The sequence below is a fragment of the Micrasema longulum genome, unplaced genomic scaffold, assembly GCF_059751315.1.
Source record: "Micrasema longulum isolate JH-2025_06_02 unplaced genomic scaffold, ASM5975131v1 h1tg000260l, whole genome shotgun sequence".
Classification (NCBI taxonomy): Eukaryota; Metazoa; Arthropoda; class Insecta; order Trichoptera; family Brachycentridae; genus Micrasema; species Micrasema longulum.
Genome location: NW_028277464.1, coordinates 54,139 through 76,118, shown reverse-complemented (window position 1 = coordinate 76,118; position 21,980 = coordinate 54,139). Strand labels below are relative to the sequence as shown.

Here is a 21,980-nt window from a genome sequence, read left to right as displayed (position 1 = left end):
ACAATCCGTTAGTCTATTGCGTAGTAACATCGTTTTCTGTTCGCAAATCCAAAATCCGACTTCAAAATCAAAATGAAAAGCAAACAAAACTAACCATAGATAAAGCAAATCAATTATAGAAAATTAAAGAATTAATTTAAAATTTGTTTTTTTCGACATTCCACCTTATCGCCTACTGATTTTCAAATAATGTTTCTCATTATTGGTATATTTTTTTTCATTCGGAATGAAAAATAAGTATCCTATTTTACTTCCCACCTCTCCAGCTATCCCAATGCCAAAAATTATGTCAATCGGTCGCTCCGATGAGACGTGAAGCAAACACACTTTCGCATTTATAATATTAGTATATATGGAAATTGTATAGTGTTTAAAGTAATACCAGCCGATGATAGGTCATATCCCTTTAAATGCCTAGACTGATTTGAGACATTGAAAAAAAAATCATAACTGATACTTCTTCTCTAATTTGATAAAATATGTTGATGGTTAAATCTGGAGATGAATCGTTAAAATAGTATTCAAATGAATTAAATTGTAAGTATTATTGATTTGAATTACAATCCGAATGACAGGCGCAGTTGGTTAGACGGCTATCTGTGAAACTGGCGTTGCGGGTTCGATTCCCGCCAGTTGCAAGAAAAAAATCCAAGAAAGATTTTTTTCTCAATTGGTCTGGGTGTTGTGGTGTATTTTTCATTACCTTCTTCCATATCCCCTCTATCCCACCTGCTGACAAGCCTCAAAATAGAGGCTTAGCGGGTTATTCCTTTAAATTAATAATAATAATAATAATAAATTAGTTGTTTTATTGAGTTATTTACGTAACTGCGCCAAAACAGAATTTCATTCGGTGTAAAGTTGAATTAATTTATTCAAATGCAAATATACTAATAGCTTAATAAACTTACAAAATTACTAAGACTTCAATGAATTTGATCTCTCGTTAAATCCACTTGATTTTGATATTTGGATAAATACTAAAACAATTGTTTTACCGAAACTTGTCAATGTTGGCGCTCATGTGCCTCGGGAAAGTTGTGCAGGCAAATATATTCCCCTCGTGCAGCGGCAACAAGTCCACATCGTGCAAGATTAGGCAAGGGAAACCTAATTCCATGGCCACTCTAGCTCCGGCGTTGAATAGTTTCCCCTTGTTCCAGGGCTTGTCGTCTCCTTGGTGTATTACAAATATCCTGAAATGGTATTTAGTTTCATCTAAATTAAAATGGCACCAAACATCAAAACACAGGCCAAATCAGTCGGCCAGACAAGTCAGTCGGTAACAAGAAATATCGGTAAGCCCTATAAATGCCTAGATTTCCATATTCCCTTTTTCAGAAGTTCTCCGTCTTTGTTGGCTAAAAAGTATATTATTTATTTTAAACAAAAATAATTTATCTTGAACAATATGCAAAATCAATTTATGTAAAACGGTGTCAAACTGTAATACCGCGTAACTATCGATTGATTTTTTTGGCTGGGGAACCTAAGAAGCGTTCTGTTTATATATAACTTACGATTTGAGTCAACCAAAAATACCACAGGAGTATCAGAAAAACGGTCATCATTTAGAGTAAAAATACCAATAATTGAAAACTAACTGCTCTTACTCCTTAAAACGAATTTATTTCAGTAAAACATTTTCTTAAAAAAAAAACAGGCTACACGCAAAACGATATCATAAATGTCTCCAAAATAGAAATATTTACGCATATTCTAAAAACGCAAATATTTAAAAAAAAAACTAAACTGAATTAGTATAAACTTGCCAATGAGAAGTTTTCGTTTTTTTTTTACTTGCCCATCATAGTTTTTCAAAGCTCAGCTAACCATTTCTTATGGCTTGAAATGTTAAGCAAAATCTGAAAAGTATTTGCAATGTTTCATAAAATAAAATTATTACCAGAGTATTATACTGCCCCGCTAAGTCAAAAAGTCATAATTAAAAAAAATTGTTTTGCGATTTTTTTTCGGTAATAGGTATTCGATAGCCTCATATATTTACTAAGCCAACAAGTCATTTCTGCTTCTCAAATATGAGATATTCTCTTGTAAAAGAAATTAAACTAAAATAAAGAATAAAAATCAGATTGGCAAAGCATAAAACTGGAATGTCCTGTAAAATGTTCAATTTAGCAGATTCTTTGTTTGTTGTTTGACTTAGTCTTAGGGCAGTATGGAACGCGAATCTTTTTACTGCGTGACTGATGTTGTTACTATTTCGAGTGCGTCTCTCGGAGTTGAGTTTGCTCAGTATATCTCGAGTATGGTTTATACCTGTAATGGATCTCTTGCCGCATTAGGAAGTTGTGCATGTAGGGTAGGAACATCTCCAGCTGTGCCGTCCTATTCCTGTGTGGGACCAGCACTGCGCTGCTGTACTGTGGGCGGCAGTGCGAGGGAGCGTACTGGCCTGCCTGCAATAAGAAATTCATTGTGGAAGTTCAGTGCTATGAGAAATTGGATTTCAAAAATGCTTTCTTACACGTGATAATAATTAAGCGCATTTAATTTTTATCCCATTTTCGCTCATTCCGTGCGCGCTTACTTACAAATACTATGTAAAAATTGCGAAGTAGGCCCCCATTACATTTATAAGACGGTGGAATCCATATATAAAAGACAACGTTCGCATGTGTGTCCTCGATAGACTAAATAACTGCTGGACCGATTTACGCGTGTTTTTTTTTTTTGCATATTGATGAGCTTTGTCCTGGGTATTTTTATAGCTCTTAAAATCTTTTATCTGTTCTGTAGAGAAAAAGTTAAGAGCGTAAATATTTTATTCAACATTCACCAGGGCTGCATTCGACGAGAATGCTTATACTAAAACTACTAAGATTATTTCCTTAAATTCTTTATAATTTCTACCCATTTTTTAAACTGGATTTTTGGTAATACTGAAACACTATAACTGACATTTAATACGTTCTTGAAAATCGTTTTCATATATAAAGTGCACCCCTGTTGACAAAAAGAGCAGTTTGACATTTACAAAAATAATTCTAAATTTGAATATTTATTATAAGTTATGGAATTCAATCATAAAAAAGTACCTAGGTACCTACTTATGAATGAAAAGTTACATTATCTTCTTTACGTTTATCCGAACGGTTTTTAAACGCCTTCAATTCACAATCGGGCATTTTGGTTTCGAATTAAATGTCAAACTCACGTCAAAACCCGGTTGGCGGTTAAAGAACGACTAAATACGCGTTGGGCATGACTGATCGTTTGGGCTTGAGTTAAGTGTCATAATTTTAGAGGGTTTAAGGTGCATCTATGTGTCAATGGTTTTATTTAAGTAAACCGAACCCGTCTCTATAGTTACGTGAAAGCATTATGAAGCAAAGTTTTGTACGTATACTTAATAATGTTTTATTTTAAGAGGAAACGCGGCCTGACCTTTTTTTCATACAACGTATTCACGTATTTTCTCCCTGGATTATGGCACTAGAGCAGGGATTTTTTTTGCACACTATAGATATTTACCATTGGCGTGTTCCTGTTGTTTTGTTTTTTCGATCAGTTGTTTATTATGGGAACTAGAACCATCCAACCCACAAAAGCGCCCAGTTTTATTTGCTATCTTCGGGCGCACGGTATAAAAATATGAAAACCATTTTTGAAAAATACAAAAAGAAACGAAAAAGAAATTTTGCCTATTCTAACAAGAGGTCTGACATGCAATTGTCTTTTTCGCACAGTATCGGGGAGCCATTTGTAAGACAGTGACAGAAAAAAATGTTCAAATACCTATTTATTAAAATTCCTTTTCATCGCATATCCTCACAATTATTAATGTAATCCGAAACAAAAAAATATTAATGTATTATGTACACCAGGCGCGTGCAGTGAATATTATGAGTGGGATGCTGACAATTTTCGAAATATTTTTTTTACATTTATTAGGCGTGATAGTACATGTAGGTACATACATCTAATTCAAATAAATATTGCATCTAATCACCTTTGTAAAGTGCGCTTGAGATTGTAATAGGAAAATGATCCCATGTAAGTTTTCTATTATAATAGTAATAATAATGAATAGTTGGTCATATATAAATTAACTGAGCACAAGACCAGGCGAGTCTAGCGGTGAATCTGTAAGCATTTGGACAGTAGGTACCCAAAACTCGAGATGTTCTAAAATGTTGGTTAAATTTCAATAACACGCTATTTAAAACTATTATTATAGTCGATTTTTTCTTTGCATAACTCAAGTTGGATGCTCTTATCTCCGCGAGTCTCGTAGAACAATACGACAACGGTATGAACTTGAATGCGCGTGCGCGGAAATTCGGACATTCGTAATAAGACTGAACTTAAAATAAAGAGTATCCAGATTCTAGGGTATCAAACTAATACCATCAACTATCAAGGCCACGGTACCTTCATATATAAAATACGCATACCTATTTAGGTATGTAATCAATGTCTCCCATTCTGGGTGCTTTTCCTTCAATGCTCTTATTGACCGAATCAGTTGTTGTCGGTACAGCTCTCCATGAATGGTTTCACCCGGTTTTAGAAGCTCATAATACACAACTCCCTTTTGGTCCCACCAAATACAGAGCATTATCTTGGCAGTGAGAATATTCTTCTTCGGTGTCGATTTGGCTGGTTGGCCGGGCTTCACATACGATTTGTTGCGTTTCTGGCGGTCGTAATGAATCCATTTTTCGTCGCCAGCAACAATTTGATGCAACGACTTCTTCTTATGACGCCCGAGCAGCATTTCAGACATGAAAAATCGCCTTTCCACGTCTCTCGGCTACGACTCTTATAGCACTCAATTTTCTTGCTTTTGGATGGATCCCAATGCGCTTGGAAATGGCTGCTTGAATCACGCCCAATGATTCCGCCAGCTCTTCTTGTGTTTGACACGAGTCTTGATCGACGAACGCTTCCAATTCTTCATCTTCAAACCTTTTCGGCTGTCCGGGCCGCTTTGTCTTTGATATCAAAATCACCACTTTTAAAGTATTAAAACCACTCTAAACACTGATTTCGCAAGAGCATGTTCGCCATACAATTCCATGAGCAAACGATGACTTTCAGATGCAGTTTTGTTTGCAAAAAAGTGACTCAGCAAAACTTCCCGCAAATGCTGTTTTATTCGCAAATTTAAATTTTTTTCCAAGATTGAAAAAAACGTGATGCGCACAAGTAAATCAAACTCCGTTGACTGATTTTGACAGCTTATGAATAGAGTTTTAAAATGACATATATGCCAATGATTTGCTACAGCGCGTGCTGACATCTAGTGTCAAATTCCGATTTTTCAGTTATAGACATTACAATTCTTGATATCAAACTTTCGATGGAGTTCATTTAATCTATATACGAGTATTTACTCAAATCTAGCAATAGCAAAGCATTGCTGGGTTCAGCTCACGGACAGATTTTGAGTCAGAAAATGAACTGTGTAATACATGAAGTTAAAAATTGACAAATTAACTAAAGGTTCTTGCTCAGAATTCCGTCTAGATTACTGAACAATTTCTTATTCAATTTTCCGATCCGTGTAATGCGCCTTTACATAAAAACTAATGGTTGCATTCATCCGGACTTACAATAAATAAAAAAATATATTTTTTAAATAAACTATTTATATTTGAAGCACTAATTTTGTGGTTATTCATTATAATAAAATTAACTTTGTTTTTAACCACTAATTTTAGATTTTTTCTACTGTCCGGTTTCAAAGCTATATAAGCTTCTTTATCAGGTATACTTAACTAATGAACTCTATCCTATTTTATCCGTGTTTACTAAATACTACACGTGGAGCTAATAAATCAAGTACTTTTGTCTTGTAAGGCTGGGAAGCGCGATGTGAGATGAATACAATCTTTAAAACTAAACAGGAGTAGACTAAAGTAAATATTGTTTATTTGGCTAATTTTTTTTCTTGTTATTTTTTTTTTTAATTTCTAAGATTTCCAAGTTGTCTAATTTTAATATTTTAGTTTTAACACGAAGAACTTTTCACCCAGCGTCTTAATTGAAATTATGATTATTTTCTATCAGATGGTTTGCGAATTCAGAAAACAGTTTATTATTTGGGCACCTTATTATTGTGATTTTTTTAACAATGTTCCTATATCATTAGTTGTGTATAATGCAGGTTTTTTTTTTTATTTGAATTTTTTTATATAAACCCTTACGGATTATTACATAAAATGTTTAATATTTAATGTTTTATAGTAGAGAACAAGATAATTGTTTAGAAAAATTGACATTTATAAAAAGAATCAGCCTCCATTTTTTAGGTGGATTAGCTTTGTTTATTGTGGAAGTACAATATAAATATTTATAAATAAGTTTGCTTTTTGTTTCTCACTTAACATTTTATCAATTAAGTTCTCATCATTTCCATTATTATTAGCTATCTGTTTTATTGTATTAAGTTCTTTAAAAAAATTAGTATCATCTAGTGGAACGTCAATTAACCTATGTATATCATTGAATGGAATGCGGAATGTTTATGGGCAATTGGATGATTTAAGGAATTATGAATAATTGTGTCTGTATATGTTGGTTTACGGTAGATATCGAAATCAATTATTTTATTTTTTATTGTTAAAGACAAGTCAAGCAAGTTCATTTTTTTATCATTTTCTATTTTTAAAGTAAATTTTATTTCTTTACGTAATGAATTCAGGAAATTAAGGAATGTCTGAAGTTCTCGGCCCGCTCCTGTAAAGAGGTATAAAATATTGTCCACATACCGTCGCCATAAAAATGATACGTTTGAGAAGTGGTGAATTACTTCAAAATATTTCATTCTCCGGTTCATTCATAAATATGTTAGCAAACAATGGGCTAATAGGCTGTCCCATTGGCAAATCCTGAGTTTGGCTATAACTTACATTATCATACTGAAAAAAGTTTTCATCCTAAACAAATATAACAAAATCTACATAAATCAGAAATCAATTTGTTATCCAAATCTGAACTGTTAAGTAATTCAGAGAGAATTTTTGGTATCTACAATTGGAATGCCGGTGAAAAGGTTAACTACGTCGAATGAGATTTCTATATCCTTCAGTATATTAATCAGTTGAAAGGAATTTCGAAGTGTGTAACTTTGGTATAAAAACGTTTAAATTATTAATTAAATTAAATAAGCAAGTTTGACTGAAGGGGTATTATTATTTGATACTACTGGACAAATTGAATTATTTTCTTTGTGAGTTTTTAATAAATCATGTAATTTAGGGGACATTGGATTAGGAAAAAATAATTGATTTCATCACTAGAAAAAAGTCACTTTTATAATTTCAATACAGACACTGAAATTAGACAACTTGGAAATATTAAAAATTAATAAAGCGATCCATAATGAGAAAAACTAATAGCCTAATAAACAATATTTCATTTAGTCCACTCCTATCTAGTTTTAAAGATCGTATCCATCTCACATTATAATTTCCATCCTTCCAAGACAAAAATACTTGATTTATTAGCTCCACGTGTAGTATTTTAGTAAACATGGATAAAATAAAATAGGATAAGGAAGCTTGATAGCTAAGCTAAGCTAAGCTTGGTAGATAATCTTGTATAGCTTTGAAACCGGTCGGTAGAAAAAAATGTGGTTAAAAACAAAGTTGTTTTTAGTCTTTTATCATAATATATTTCATTTATAAAACCAGCCAAAAAGATTACGCAACATGGGGATGTTTTTTTGTCTCTAGGAACTCATGGAATGTCAGAGTATTTTGACAAATCTGGAATAACGTTATAAATATATCTACATATTTATTATACTGCACAAGTGTCTTTTACAATACTTATTAGTGGCATTTTTAAAAAATATTCATAATTTTGAATTCCCGAAAAAACGGTCATTGCATTTGCCACGCCTTTAATATATCAACATTCATTTCAATTTTGATTTAAATGTAAATAAAGAAGGGGCGGGGCGTCTCTAACATTAGTGGGTAGATTATTCCACAATCGAGCGGCTACTACTGTGAAAAAGGAGGCAAGAAAATTAGAACATGACAGGGAATTAAAAGGGTTCTCTCGTTACTAGAACGAAGAGATAGTCCGTGTTGTGAAAGAGGTTGGATGAGCTCTCTCAGATAGTTGCGTGCGATACTCGGTTATGAGGTCGAATTTGCGAAGATCAAAGATATAACGAATACAAATATTCTGCATTCGTCCTAACTTATCAAGTAATACAGAGTTAGCATCTGGATAACATCCGCATAGTCAAGGAGTGGAAGAAGTAAGCTCTGGACTAATGTTTGCTTAACATTAATTGGCGAGAAATTCTGTAATCTTTTAAGTGAGTGCAAACTGCTATAAAGTTTACGACTAACTTCGTTAACCTGATCGTGCCACCCTAAATGCTTTATCACAGCGGGGTAACTACAAAAATGCACATTGTGAGTTAAGCTTAGTTTCATTGATGCCATAATCATGGGGTTAGGATCACAAGGAGATAACTACAAACATTTGGATTTGTGAAAAACGCAAATATATATTTCGATCCAACGAAACTCAGAAAATATGATTATGGCATCACTGAACTAAGTTTAACTCACAATACATTTTTTTTGTAGTTATCCCCCTGTGATCCCAAACCCCGATATACGAGTCCATTCCTACATTATATTTTATAAATATTAAACGTTTTTACTTCTAATGGAGCAAGATACATGTGTTTAGAGAGGGGTTTGGTTTACAATTTATACGGCATATTTTTTGTAATATTTATATAAAAACATTTACAAAAGTCGATGAATAAAGCATGGAAGTTAGGATGGAGTGGGTTTCACACGATTCTGTTGGAATTTGCATACTATATATACAAATAATATTTTTTTTAAACTTGAAAAGACCCTATTACCTGCAAGGTTCCCGCGGGGGGCACGCCCGCGGCGACGGTCGCGGGCGCGGGCACGGGCAGCAGCCGGCCGTCGCGCAGCACGGCGTGCCGGCACGCGGGGCCGGCGCCCGCGCCCGGCGCGCGCACCAGTTCGCGCGGGATGTCCCCCGCGGGGATGTAGTCGTAGCGCACGGAGAAGCGCGGCTGGCACACCAGCAGCACGGCCAGCGGCACGAGGCACAGCTTGCCCCACAGCGGCAGCGCGAACTCGCCACGCTTCTGTGCGCTCTGCACTTTCATACTAACCGAAATCTGGGTCGGTTTGTCCTCGCTCTGCAAGTTGTAATGTTCAATTTCTAACAATATCTTATTTAGGTTTTTATTACCTTCATACCGGTTCTGGATATTACAACCAGAAGTATCTTCTTAAAAAAAAAAGAAAATACAACTCCATAAAAAAAGGTTTCAACTAAAATATTTCAATAACTACTTTTTTTAAAGTATTACCGACAGCATAATTTTACGTAGAAATAAAGGAAAATGTCACAATTTTTTTGTGATTTAAAATGGTTGTATTTCTTTTCAGAAACAAAAAATTAAGATTTTTGCTTCCGCTATTTTAATGTTTATTTATTTATTCATTCAAAATTACAAAATTAAATATTTATGAACTTATTAAGGCTTTTTAGGCTATGCCCGTGTCAAGCCACAAAAAATAACAATAAAAATACACAGTAAATTTCATTATATCAAATTATAATGACATAGAATAACAATCTAGAAAAAAAATGTAAATGTAATAAATAATCAAATTCCAAAGAATACAATGCAAAAAAGATAATCAGAAATAATTTTTAAAATATAAATTATACAAATTAAGAATCACAAATAATCAAATATACAAAATAGTGGTATCATTAAAATCAACAAAATAATAGTAATATATAGTAGTATTAAAAATATAAAAAAAACAAAATAAGAGTATTATTTAAATCAACAGAAAAAGAATATATATATATAAAAGCATAATTGAAATGATAATTGAGATATGTTTTCTAGAAACTCAGTCAATACCATAGTAAGAAATATAAGAAAAAAGAGCAATAAATCATATGCCAAATAATAGTACGTACTAAATTAAATTATACAAAAATACATAATGAAAAAAACATCAAAATTATCAAAAAAAAAATAAAAGCAAATTAAAGTAAAAAGTATGGAAGGAAAGCAGATTTGTAACTTTTTGCTCAATTTATTATCTTTAAATCATTATAACAAATTTTAGTTAAATACTAAGGGCCGGTTGCATCGACAAAAGTTAAGTTAATCTCAGGGCTAAAGTCAAATAAAAGTTACTTTTATGTCAAAATGCGTTGCATTGAAAAAAGTTAACTAAATATTAACAGAAAATGTACTTTATTTAACCGGCCGCTAGGGGGCCGTTTAAAGTTAAATGCGATCTGCCATCTGTCAAAAAAGCATCGTGAGTGTTGAAATCCATTGATCGATCTGTGAAAAGTTGCACGAAATGTCAATTTTATCTGATTTTTCGTCTTCCGATGACGAATTTATCATCGAGTATATTCTAAACCGAAAAAAAAACTGTTCAAACCACGAACGGACCATTTTTTGTGGGAAGAGTCCGACTTTATCGCAATATTTCGAATGTCAAAAAAGTGAAGAACTATTAATTATTTGAATTTTTAATTGTTAATTATTTTTCAAAACACGGGACTTGATCATCAGCGGGCGTGGTGTAAAATAAATAAAAATCATCATTGTATTGAAATGCTGTTTATTTATTTTTAATTAGAGCTAGATTGAGCTCAACTAACTCTTTCTGGGCATTTAAGGCTGCCATAGTTGCCCGAAAAATGTCACCTTTTTGCTCTATTTCTAGAGTAAAAAGTTCTTCATTTTGTTTTAGCTTTTGCTCTTTTAATTTTTTATCTAGTTCAAAAAGGACGATGTCCCTTTTGTTATTTTCTTCTCCGGATGCGCAGTGTTGCTTCGCCCTTTCGCACACACCGAAAATCGGAACGAAATTTAAACGTTTGTGCCCAAAGACGCGTCGCGGGGCACGTGTATTGCTACATGTAAATAAACAAGTACGTGCTTGCGCAAAAATCCCAACAATTTTTAGGGTGAAACTTGAACCTTTACAGTGGCAACATTCTTAACTTTAACTTAACTAAAATAATGTTGATGCAACGGAATTTTTCAGTTACCAGATTTTGAGCCTTAACTAAGTTTAAATGTTTAACTTTAAACTAAATTTATACCAACTTTGATGCAACCGGCCCTTAGTCTTTATATTATATGAAAATCGAGATTCCAAAGTTTAGTCTAAATTTGAAATAGCGTAATCTGCCGGTCGAAAAGTAATTTAGTTATACCAAACTTTTATATATATTTTAAAAAAGAAATACCTTTAAAACATATTGCTTTTATCTCATTTATGTTTTTTTATTTTTTATTGCGCGATTTTTAAAAAAACATTCGTTTTAAAATGGCAAAATCGTATGATTTCCTCATTTTTCGTGCGTTTTACCAGACTACAGCCTTAAGTGGCGAGGTGTTTTCTAAAAGTATTTCCCGTTTATTTCACCTGGCATACCCCACTCTCTTCTGTTGAAATATATCAATCTAACTCTAAAAAACTATTTTTTTAATGTTTACACTATCAAAACACTTTTTGGTAATAATAATGAGTTTTTATTTGTAAATCCAAGTCGTCTTTTTGGCTCCCATTTTCTTGCGCGAGGAGAATGTTGCCAAATGTGTCACTATTGCCATGAGTGAAGGTTATTACTGCTTATCCAACCCACGAACTCACCCCTTCCGCGGCGGGTACGCTGAGAGGATCGAATATCGCCGGCGGGTCCGGCAGTCTGCGTTATCTGGAACAGAGATAAAAATCTTATAAAATATACAGCGATCCACAATAGTTACTTATTTCCTCATGGCCCAGAATTAATTCATCTCTAGTCGCGTATAATATCGTCGCGCGCTGATTTCATAGCAGCTGTTTCCAATTAAAGTGAAAAAAGGTAAAACGCGTTTTGGTGTGATGGGCTAGTTCGCGACTTTTTGACAAAAAAAACAGGCCGCATTGATTTGCAGCCTACGTATTTACCGGGCGTCGTAAAAAATGTTATAATATTACACTGTTTGAGAACGGCGACGCTCAAAGATCAAATAAGTGTAGGTGTGTTATACAGCCATCGATCGTAAAGCTAGGATTATGGAGATTTTTTAGCATTTTTCATAATTTATAATGTACACTTAGCTGAAAAAAATTTTTTTATGAGTTATGACCATTTTATCAGACACGCGATATGTATTACTAAAGAATGTTGCAAATGAAAAGTAAGTGGTTAAATCAACTAAAGATAAAAATAAATTGTCCATATGAGACAATGTAAAATAAATAAATAAAAATACAGTCGAACTCGGTTATAACGATCAAGGAAATAGCGAGATCTCGGATGTAACGAGGAAACATTAGTTGACATTTTAGTTCACGGTTTTCTCCATACAATTATTCACTGTTATAACGAGCTACTTCTCGGACATACTGAACAAAAGTATTGTCAAAAATTACACAAAAAAATCTTCAGTTGTTAAAAACATCATTCTCGAAATAAAACTCTTAAGTGATAAATTCCAAACGGTCGGCTAACGTAAATGTTAAATACCGCCGGGCGTTGGGATCGTATTATGTTTATGATAGCTATATAAGTGTCTTAAGTACCTTATTGGATTTTTCGCCGACAATATTGAAAAATGAACACACATGGTTTTTAAAAAATCCAAGTTTGTGAACTTAGTAAGTGCCGGTTCGGCACATTGCTACAATTCACAGCTGTTTTTGTAGTTTATGAATGACATGCTTGTTTTGGGGGTTTTTTACGGGTTTTTTAAAAAGATTTTTTAATGTTCTATGCTTATTTCAATACACAATAAACATTACAAGTGGGTGATTTCAGATGAGTTCTAGACCTGATCACTTAAAGCTTAACCCATGAATTATAAACATGTCTACTAACAATAGGAAGTGTCTCAATTCGTGAAAAAGTGGCAATTATTCGTGAAATCGAACGTGCCGCGAAAATTGTGGAATTGTGTACAAGGTTTTCTCTACTTAATCCACAGTGTCAAAATTTTGGAAAAATAAGGATATTTATTTGTCTGCATTTCAAAAGAATATAGCGGACACAAAAAATTTAGAAAGTGCGATTGTACTAATGTCGATGACGCATTGCTTCAATGGTTTTGTACCCGAAGAAACGCAGGATTTTCCATTAATGTACCATATTTACTTGTTTACTTAGTTACAATGTGAAATAGCGATTGTATGAAAAAAACATTTCTCTGGTATAACGAGTAACGTTTATAACGAGCAAATTCAATCGGTCCCATCTTCCTCGCAATAACCAAGTTCGACTGTATTTATTTTTTCTATTGTTAAAATAATTGCATTTGCATCTGTAAAGCTGTACTAAACGCGATAGATAATTATTAGTCCATCGCTTGATACATATTACGTGTCCAGAATTTGTTCATTCAACTCCTCTTCGCGCAGCTCAGTTGGCATTTGAACCCTGACCTCTCCTAGTTCTGACTCCTGACTAGTGTGAGAATGTAACTACAACTTCTAACTATGTACGCGATCCCGCATCGTGTTCTTATCAATAAAATCTCAGTGTTGTATAAAAAAATCTAATCGATTTATTCGTTTATTTAGTCACTAATGGAGTGCAACATGCAGGAGTTTTACGAGTCCCGTATCTCGTATTGAACCCTCGCGTAATAGTGCATTTTAAAAATCCACATTCAAATTTTTGTCGTCGGTCAACTTGATGTAAGTATATTGTGCCAAATAAAAAAAAACGCATTTAACGGGTATCAATAAATCAACGAATGGTATTTATTGATTTAGTTTTAGTTTTTTGAAAAAAGGCAAATAAACGAAACAATATGAACGAAAAGTATGTTTACATAAATACATTTTTCAAAATTTACTAGTCTTCGATAGGAAATAAAAGCAGAAGAAGAAAAAGCGTGTTTAAGGAAGAGATGGGAAATATATTTTCTGTGCGAAAAATGCGACTTTGACTTTCTTTTTTATTTGATCTTGAAAAGGTTTTATAAAGGCTTTATATTCTAGGATTGAAATATAGGAGTATATATATAAAACATCATGTTCATTAAACCTCGTCACATCCGAAACCACGATGATCAGTATAAGCAAGAAGACATATTGGCACATTAAAATATTTTTTTAGAACAAATAAAATTTAAAAAATAAAATATCAAAAAAAGCAAATGTTTGCTTACTTCTGCAGAAGAGAAGCGAAGAGGAGGGAGGGAGAGTCTGATACTGCGCCGCGCTCCTCTCACTTCTCCCCTGCAGAAGTAAGCAACCATTTGTTCTTTTAAATTATATATTTTAAAAAAAGATTCTTTGTTCTAAATATTTTTTTAAATATGCTAATATGTCTTCTTGCCCATACTGATCATCGTAGTTTCGGGTGTGACAGGGTTTAAAGAACACCTGTGTATATATATATATATATATATATATATATATATATAAATATATATATAAATATATATATATAAATATATATATAAATATATATATAATTAATCAATGAATCAAAGGATAGACTTTTGTACTTATCGAGTTGAGACATAAAGTGTCCTAAAAAAAAACCGCTCCCGTGTAAAGAATGGAGAAAATCACATGCGTCGTTGTTCTACGATCACGACGACATTATTATGCTGTGGAAACATACTCGGTAGAAGAGAATTGATTCCGTAATAAATGAATTTGTGCGTTTAATGTATTGATTCCTGCTACATTTTGAATATTCTTTTTCACATTTTCCCACCACAAAAGGCCACGAGATCCAGTTGCGCAGTAGGAAAATTATGACATTTTATTATTGCGATCTCACCCGGAACTGAACCCTAAACTAACCCTCTTGCGTAAGGCAAGCACCTTTGCTATTACAACTCAGTTCATCAATGCAATTTATATAAATATATATATATATATAGATATAAATGGCACTTTTGGAGCCATTTTTGGCTAACTGTAAATAACAACATTGTTAGAAAATGATATCAAGTATTAGCATGTCTTTTTGTGTTTGAATCTCGGATCTCTTATCAGTAAGTCCGCGCTTCTGCCAAATAAAAAATATATAAATAGTATCTACAAATTATATGTTTTCGTTGGTTTTCAAGCAACAAACTACGCTGGCAATATAATGTGTCGCGTGTTCAACTCACCTTTTGATTTAAAAAAAATGATTTTCTTTGTACTTTTTTATTTTATTGTGTGTTAGCGGCAGCGGGGTGCTCCTTGTGTCAACATGGAAAAATCACGATATAACTTGCAAAACACCATTGTTAGTGATGTATGCAAAACATTAAGTCTCCCCGCCCCCGTCGAGTGTATGCAATAGTGACATGTCTCTTGCTTAACGTAATACTGCTCTATGTGTATTCTGCAGCGACAAAATATTTATATTGACTTAATACTGCATGGGATAGAAAAATAGGGCGTTATTACTCATGCGAAAATGTAGATCCATATGTTTTATTTTGAATTGCACGTACATAAAAAAAATCGAAATTGCACTTACAAATTGTCAATAAAATGTCCCGCTCTAATATTTGCCATACGTTTAAACGTAACTTCCATCAGTTCAACACTCGACAGATCGACAAACTGCATACACTTACTCTCCGCGTAACAAAGTTCTGCTTTATTTTCCTGCGAGCGAGTTACCGGATTTCTACATTTAAAAATAAAATAATGTAAAGTACACATCTTCGGGTTTCTGGCACAAGTTGGTAACTACAATTTTTCGAACAATCGGATGTCTTCATAAATGGCATCAATTAAACTTTGTTTAATAAAAATATTCCTTATTTTTTAAATACAAAAAATAACATTTTACAATATTCAGCTTACAGTTTTATTTGAATTGTTGATTTGAGATGAGCTTTTTACTTTAAAAGTGAAATATCTCATAACTAGTAAAATGTAGTTACCAATTTGTGCCAGAAACCCGACGATATGTACAGAATGTTAATGGAAAGTGTTTCCGGGGTTTGAGTTTATGTTTTATGTTTTTATTTGTGTTTCTTTTTAACTAAATTTATAAGTTGTAGTGTTGGAATAGGTCCCACAGTGAGTGGTAATACAATTTCACCCTTACGTGTAAGACTCGCAAATCCACAAATAGTAAATAAATGATATTTCATCGTTTTCTGTTAGTACTTGTATGAATATGTGTGTAAAACTTATATATTCGTATATATACAACTCATACATTACACTATTTAAAAAAAAATCTTTAAAAAATTTCGAGGCGATTCGCTACTAAAGTAAAAAATTATTTTACTCTCCCCTGAACTAAAGTGGGACTGTTACAAGTTAGGCCGACGATATTTCATGTTATATTTTTTAAATAACATCGGACTGCTGCAAAACCTTGCAGGACAAAACAAATGTATAAAACGATCATCAGATTAAACGAGTATATTATATTTTTTCCTGCGCTAGTTTTTCCCCCCCTTCGTACAAAGTACTACTCCTTTCTTGTTGTTTTTTTAATTATTGAGGATTACAATTGGAAATAATTAAATTAGCGTACGCAATAATTTTTTGCCACAGTCGCTACAATTGTTTAATATTCCCGACTGCGCGCCCCGGAGTCTAGAACAAGTGGCGGCGGGATGCCAAGTAGATGAGTTTGTCCTGTTTTTTTTATCTTAACCTGACACAGTTAACTGCTGGAATACTAGGATATATTCTTTCTACATTTTTTTAAATTCTAATATCTTGCTATCGTGAAAGAAGGGGCCTTATTGTACGACCGCAATTGTTATATGTATATATCCCAAAAGCCTGTTTGTTTTGCACCTGGTCCGGATGTTAGTACTCGCAGTTTCCATTCGTTGCTCTTGCTACTCTCCACTACACCACATCACGTATCATATCACACTAAGGACATCGTAGCGCACGTCATATATCACCGCTCATTACCGTACACTTCACATCACATTACACACAGTACATCACATCACACACAGTACATCACATCACATCACACACAATACATCACATCACACACAGTACATCACACACAGTATATCACATCACACACAGTATATCACATAACATCACATCACATCACATCACATCACATCGTATCACATCACATCACATCACATCGTATCGTACCGCATCACATCGCATCAGAACAGAACATTGTAGACAGCAAACTATATAACATTACATCATTGCTCATCACAGTAGATAAAGCACAATACATCATAGCACTTCACACCGCTGCATGCACATTACGCCACACTAGGTAGGTACAACACTATAAAACATTACGTCTTAGCACAGCACATCACATTATAAAAACCATTGTACATCATAATAATAAATCACAGGAATATTATATGACATTTTATTTTTTAGTTATGGAATTCAACACACTTTCATCATCTACCGTGGTAACACTATCTTAAATTAAGATAGTGTTTGTAATATAATGCAAATTTTTCCAGCACCCGGACGCGCCTTTGCGTGCCGGAAGTCTGTCTACCCCGCAATGAAATTACTATCGTACTAGATGTATTTAAGTTCTGCCGTTAATTAAACCTAATGTATTAAATTGCTGCATTCTGAAGTAAGAATTCATGTAGATATTGTACAAACTGTCTTAATTAAATGGTCTTGGTTATCAAAAAATATTCTAATGTACCGCAATTATATCGGATTCTTATGTCTATGGATTGTTTTTCCGCCATCTATTCTAAAAGAAATATCTATTCTAATGTAGAAAGAATGCACTAAGAAATTGACTTGCTCACAGTAAAGCAGCAAATGAAATATAATGTAGCAATTTTTATACATAAAATAGTTAAGGGGATGAATAAAATAAAAACAATAATTAAATTTAACCAACAATGTCATACATATGAAACAAGAAATAAAAAAAAGATAAGATTACCATTGAGGAGAAAAACAGAATCTCAAAACTCACTATACAAGGGGTGAAGCTGTACAATGAGTTACCTGAAGAAATAAAGGAGATAGAAAAGATTGAAATATTTCAAAGTAATTTGAAAAAATATATTATTGAGAAAATTTTGATAAAAAATTGTAATGTTATTAAAAGTTTATATTAGTTCTTAAGATGTTATGAACTAACTTAATAAAACATGAATAAATAAATAAATATTTGAACAAAATATATTTTCAAAATAAAGATTATAAATCAAACATAGCACCTTAAAAGGACTGCATTCTACGAGAATGCATTTACAAAAAACAATTAGAAGGATGTTGTTTATTGTGTAAAAAAAGTTTGTTTTTGAACGTTTACAAACAACATTCGCTTTCATCATTTCGCGCATTCAAAATTCCCGGTCACCGCATATCCTCACTATTTATCTAATCCGAAATACTAATATAATCATGTATATGTACATATCTAATTTAAACTAATTACAATAATTGATATCAAATATTCGATTTAGTTTATTTAATATATATACGAGTATATACTCAAATCTAGCAATAGCAAAGCATTGCCTGGTTCAGCCCGTATTATATTAAAATCACAATTCGAATATTTTCTCCCCGAGATTCAAAAGTGACTCGAATTATTTATTTATTCATAACATCTTAAGAACTAATATAAACTTTTAATAACATTACAATTTTTTATCAAAATTTCTCCAGAACATATTTTTTCAAATTAATATTGAATACATATTTCAATGCTTTCTATTTCTTTAATTTCTTTAGGTAACTGATTGTAGAGTTTTTCTCCTGAAATAATACCTACGTGCCTCGCTTATTATTGTTAATTTGTTAATAAACGTAAAAATTAGAGGTCAAAACTAAAAAAAACAAACATTGTTTTAATCGGGTTGTGGTCCCGTGGCTAGTGTCTCGGACTCACGGACCAAAGGTCCGTCGTTCGAATCCCACTCTACCCCAACTTGATTCCATTTTCTAATAGTGAGTTATTTACAACTCGTTGAGAATGGCCCTCAAAATTAAATATTTGGGTAAATCATAAGAACGCAAATATTTCTTTTTTCTAACAAAAAAAAAAAAAAACAACTATTAGTCTTATAATATATACAAGTTAGTGTATTAGTATTTATTATAATATATGCATATAATAAAATAACATATTTACAGCTTAACACCATTTATAACTAGATATTTACGTAGGATTTTAAATACACGTTTATTGGATGGAGACAGGAGAGTTAGAATGTGAATAGGGAATGGGATTTTAATATCAAAGAGGTCGGATAACAATCATTTATGGGGCATTAAAAAAAAATAGGGTTTTTAAATCTTCCTCATCAAGCTGACATTCGCAAAATGAGTCCCGGACATGGATTCTGAACAGGTGAGAACCATTGCAGCAGTGCCCAATGCGCATTCTGCATATGGAGGATGTCTCAAACTTGTTCAGAATCACTTTGGAAAACCAAGGCTTTTCTGTTACATTTGGCTTCAGTTGGAAAATATGTCTACCCTTGGCTTGGGAGGAGGCTACCCAATATTCTTGCCATGTGCGAAGTTGCTTCTCATTCGTCATAACAAGGAGATCACCTAGTGGTAGTAAATTACCGTAGGCAAGATCCCCGGAGTGGAACGCCTCCTTTGCTAACGCGTCCACTTTTTCGTTCCCGGGAATACCACAATGGCTAGGGATCCAGGACATAACAATACTCTTATTGGATGCCTCTGATAAAGAAAGAAGAAATCTACACATGTGTAAATATGTAAAAAAAAAAAACAAAAAAATCGACACTGCCCAGAACACCCGAGTTGAGATGTGAAAAGGCCACGAATAAACGAAGAAGAAGAAACAACTATTAGAATAATTTCTGTATCGAATCATTAATTAAGTTTATATGCATTTTATTTTGTTTACATTGCTTTATGAACAAGCAAATCTCCAAATAATGGGTAAACTTTCCTTTATTTGCGCACTGAATTGAGTTTCTAGGCCATTCTAGGGTATTAACATTATATCCTCCACGATTAAAAATATGTACAATACGTTGTTGAAATTCAACTGTGTAAACTAAACATAGAAAAATAGTGCCAGACAGATACACTCATAAAAAAATGTGTAAATATTGTTATCTTTATACTTTGTTTAATATTCGTTGCCTTCGTAGTCATTATAATAAAAATGCGCGTTTTCCACTCGATTTCACATATGAAAAATGTGATTCTTTTATACATATATTATTTCTTAATTTTCTACATTTAGAGTTATCTCCTTAAGGCGATTACTTAATTTAGTTGGTTTGAAACAAGGGACCCTAGAACTAAATAATCAAATTATAGAAATAATAAATAAAAAAAAACTATTAAGTAATATATCGACGCTGAAAAGGAAAAAGTTTCCAAGCGATGCAACTTTACAGAAGAGCCAATTAAAGCTTTTTTTATCGATATAGAATCTGTAAAGTTGCTAGGTTGCTACTTGCTACACGTCGCTTGGTAACATTTTCCTTTCCAGCGTCAATATGTATGTATTTAGAAAATGCTTTCCGTTCTGTGTGTGAAATAGAACCAGAACCTGGACGAGCGTTTTTGGATCGATAGCTGCTCTCAGATAAATATTCTGAATAGGGAAATCAAGTGGAGATAGGTCCGCCTCGTGAAGTGGTTGGCGCGTTCGCCCCCCATTATTGAGGTCCGGGATTCAATTCCGTGGACGTGAAATATTAATTTCAAAGATTGTTTAACGCTGCAATATATCACTATTCCTGGTCCGGGACCCGAAGCGTAAGACTGATCACCTTACCCTCATTCAACACATGATGGACATACGCTGCCTTTGGTTTACCAATGCATATATATATATATATATATATATACGGGCGGCCTCCGTGGTGGAGTGGTCAAGACTTTCGACTCACGTTCAGAAGGTTCAGGGTTCGATTCGCGGTTCGATTCCCGGTAAGAACATAAAAAATAATGTGATTTTTAAAAAAATTCTCCACTGTAATTGGGCCGGGCCTCCTGGCCGGTTGTGGTGCAAACAAATAAAAAATAATTTAATTAAACACATTTTTCTATATTATCTAATACATTACCTCCGGATTCCCTCGGACTATGCAATCACTTGACGAAATTTAAGTACTAAAAGCAGTAGATGATGCCAGGCAGTAGATTGAACTACAATGGAAGTAAATAGGACGAGTATGCCCCATTAAATAAAGAAAAGAGTGTCAGTATTGTAATGGCAACTTTTCATTAGTAAAATTATTTACTTATTCGTAATTGTCCTGACTTAGACATTTGGCTTATCATAGATTGGAATCAAGCCACGTCCATCATTTTTAATAATAAAACGTATTTCCCCTCACACATCAACAATACATTCTCTGTTATTTTTTTCATTTATAAAAAGGGTGAGGTGTCATATTAACTTAAATATTTCCACTAACCCCTTGCCGCATGAAAATATGTAAGTAATTTGTCGTAAAATGAATGTATTGTGCCAACTTAATACTCGTATGTTACAATATGTATTTACAACTCTGTAACTCTGTTGTATTATCTACGTCTTATTTCCCAATCTTGTAAATATTAATACTATCCCAATATCGGTACCGATAAAAAACTTTCCTAACATAAAAATTAACCGTTTTGCAAACTAGTTGTAACTTTTTGAAAACGCCTCCGTAATGTGGTCTCCTTCATATGTTACTCATATAAATCGCATCGAATCAGTTCAGCATAAATTAATAAGAAAAATTGCGTACAAACTAGGAATTACAAGAGATATACTGACATGGAACTTTTCCTTAATCTCTCACAACGTCGATTTGATGCAGATTTAATTTGCATGTTTAAAACACTCGATAGTTTATTTGATGTCCCGACTATTCTCCAACAAATATCTCTTAATGTTCCTTCACGAAGACTTAGAAATAATGAATTTTACCGACATTTAAGGATATATTCGGAATCACGGACGGAGCTTGCTTCGTAAATGATAAGTCGCTTTGTTCGGTCAGTCTTACGGCTTGTAAATTTGTAAATATACATAAGATTTAC

The 21,980-nt window shown here is 33.2% G+C and overlaps 2 protein-coding genes across 7 annotated transcripts in view; one reads left to right on the top strand and one right to left on the bottom strand.

Annotated features, from left to right (window-relative positions):
- The window catches only part of Incenp (Inner centromere protein), a 64,783-nt gene that overhangs the window by 15,927 nt on the left and 26,876 nt on the right, over positions 1–21,980 (top strand). The window lies entirely within an intron of this gene.
- The window catches only part of LOC148283125 (beta1,4-N-acetylgalactosaminyltransferase B-like), a 36,251-nt gene that overhangs the window by 1,944 nt on the left and 12,327 nt on the right, over positions 1–21,980 (bottom strand). For 3 of the 5 annotated variants that reach the window (XM_088223942.1, XM_088223941.1, XM_088223944.1), the window contains 4 exons: positions 11,679–11,742; positions 8,864–9,175; positions 2,281–2,420; positions 999–1,196 (listed from right to left, as the gene is read on the bottom strand). In XM_088223942.1, the coding sequence (XP_088080068.1) occupies positions 999–1,196; positions 2,281–2,420; positions 8,864–9,142 (617 nt within the window). In that variant the 5' untranslated portion in view covers positions 9,143–9,175; positions 11,679–11,742. Of the gene's footprint in view, positions 1–998; positions 1,197–2,280; positions 2,421–8,863; positions 9,176–11,678; positions 11,743–14,182; positions 14,253–21,013; positions 21,063–21,980 lie in introns of those variants that run through there. The other 2 variants (XM_088223943.1, XM_088223945.1) reach the window with 2 other exon arrangements.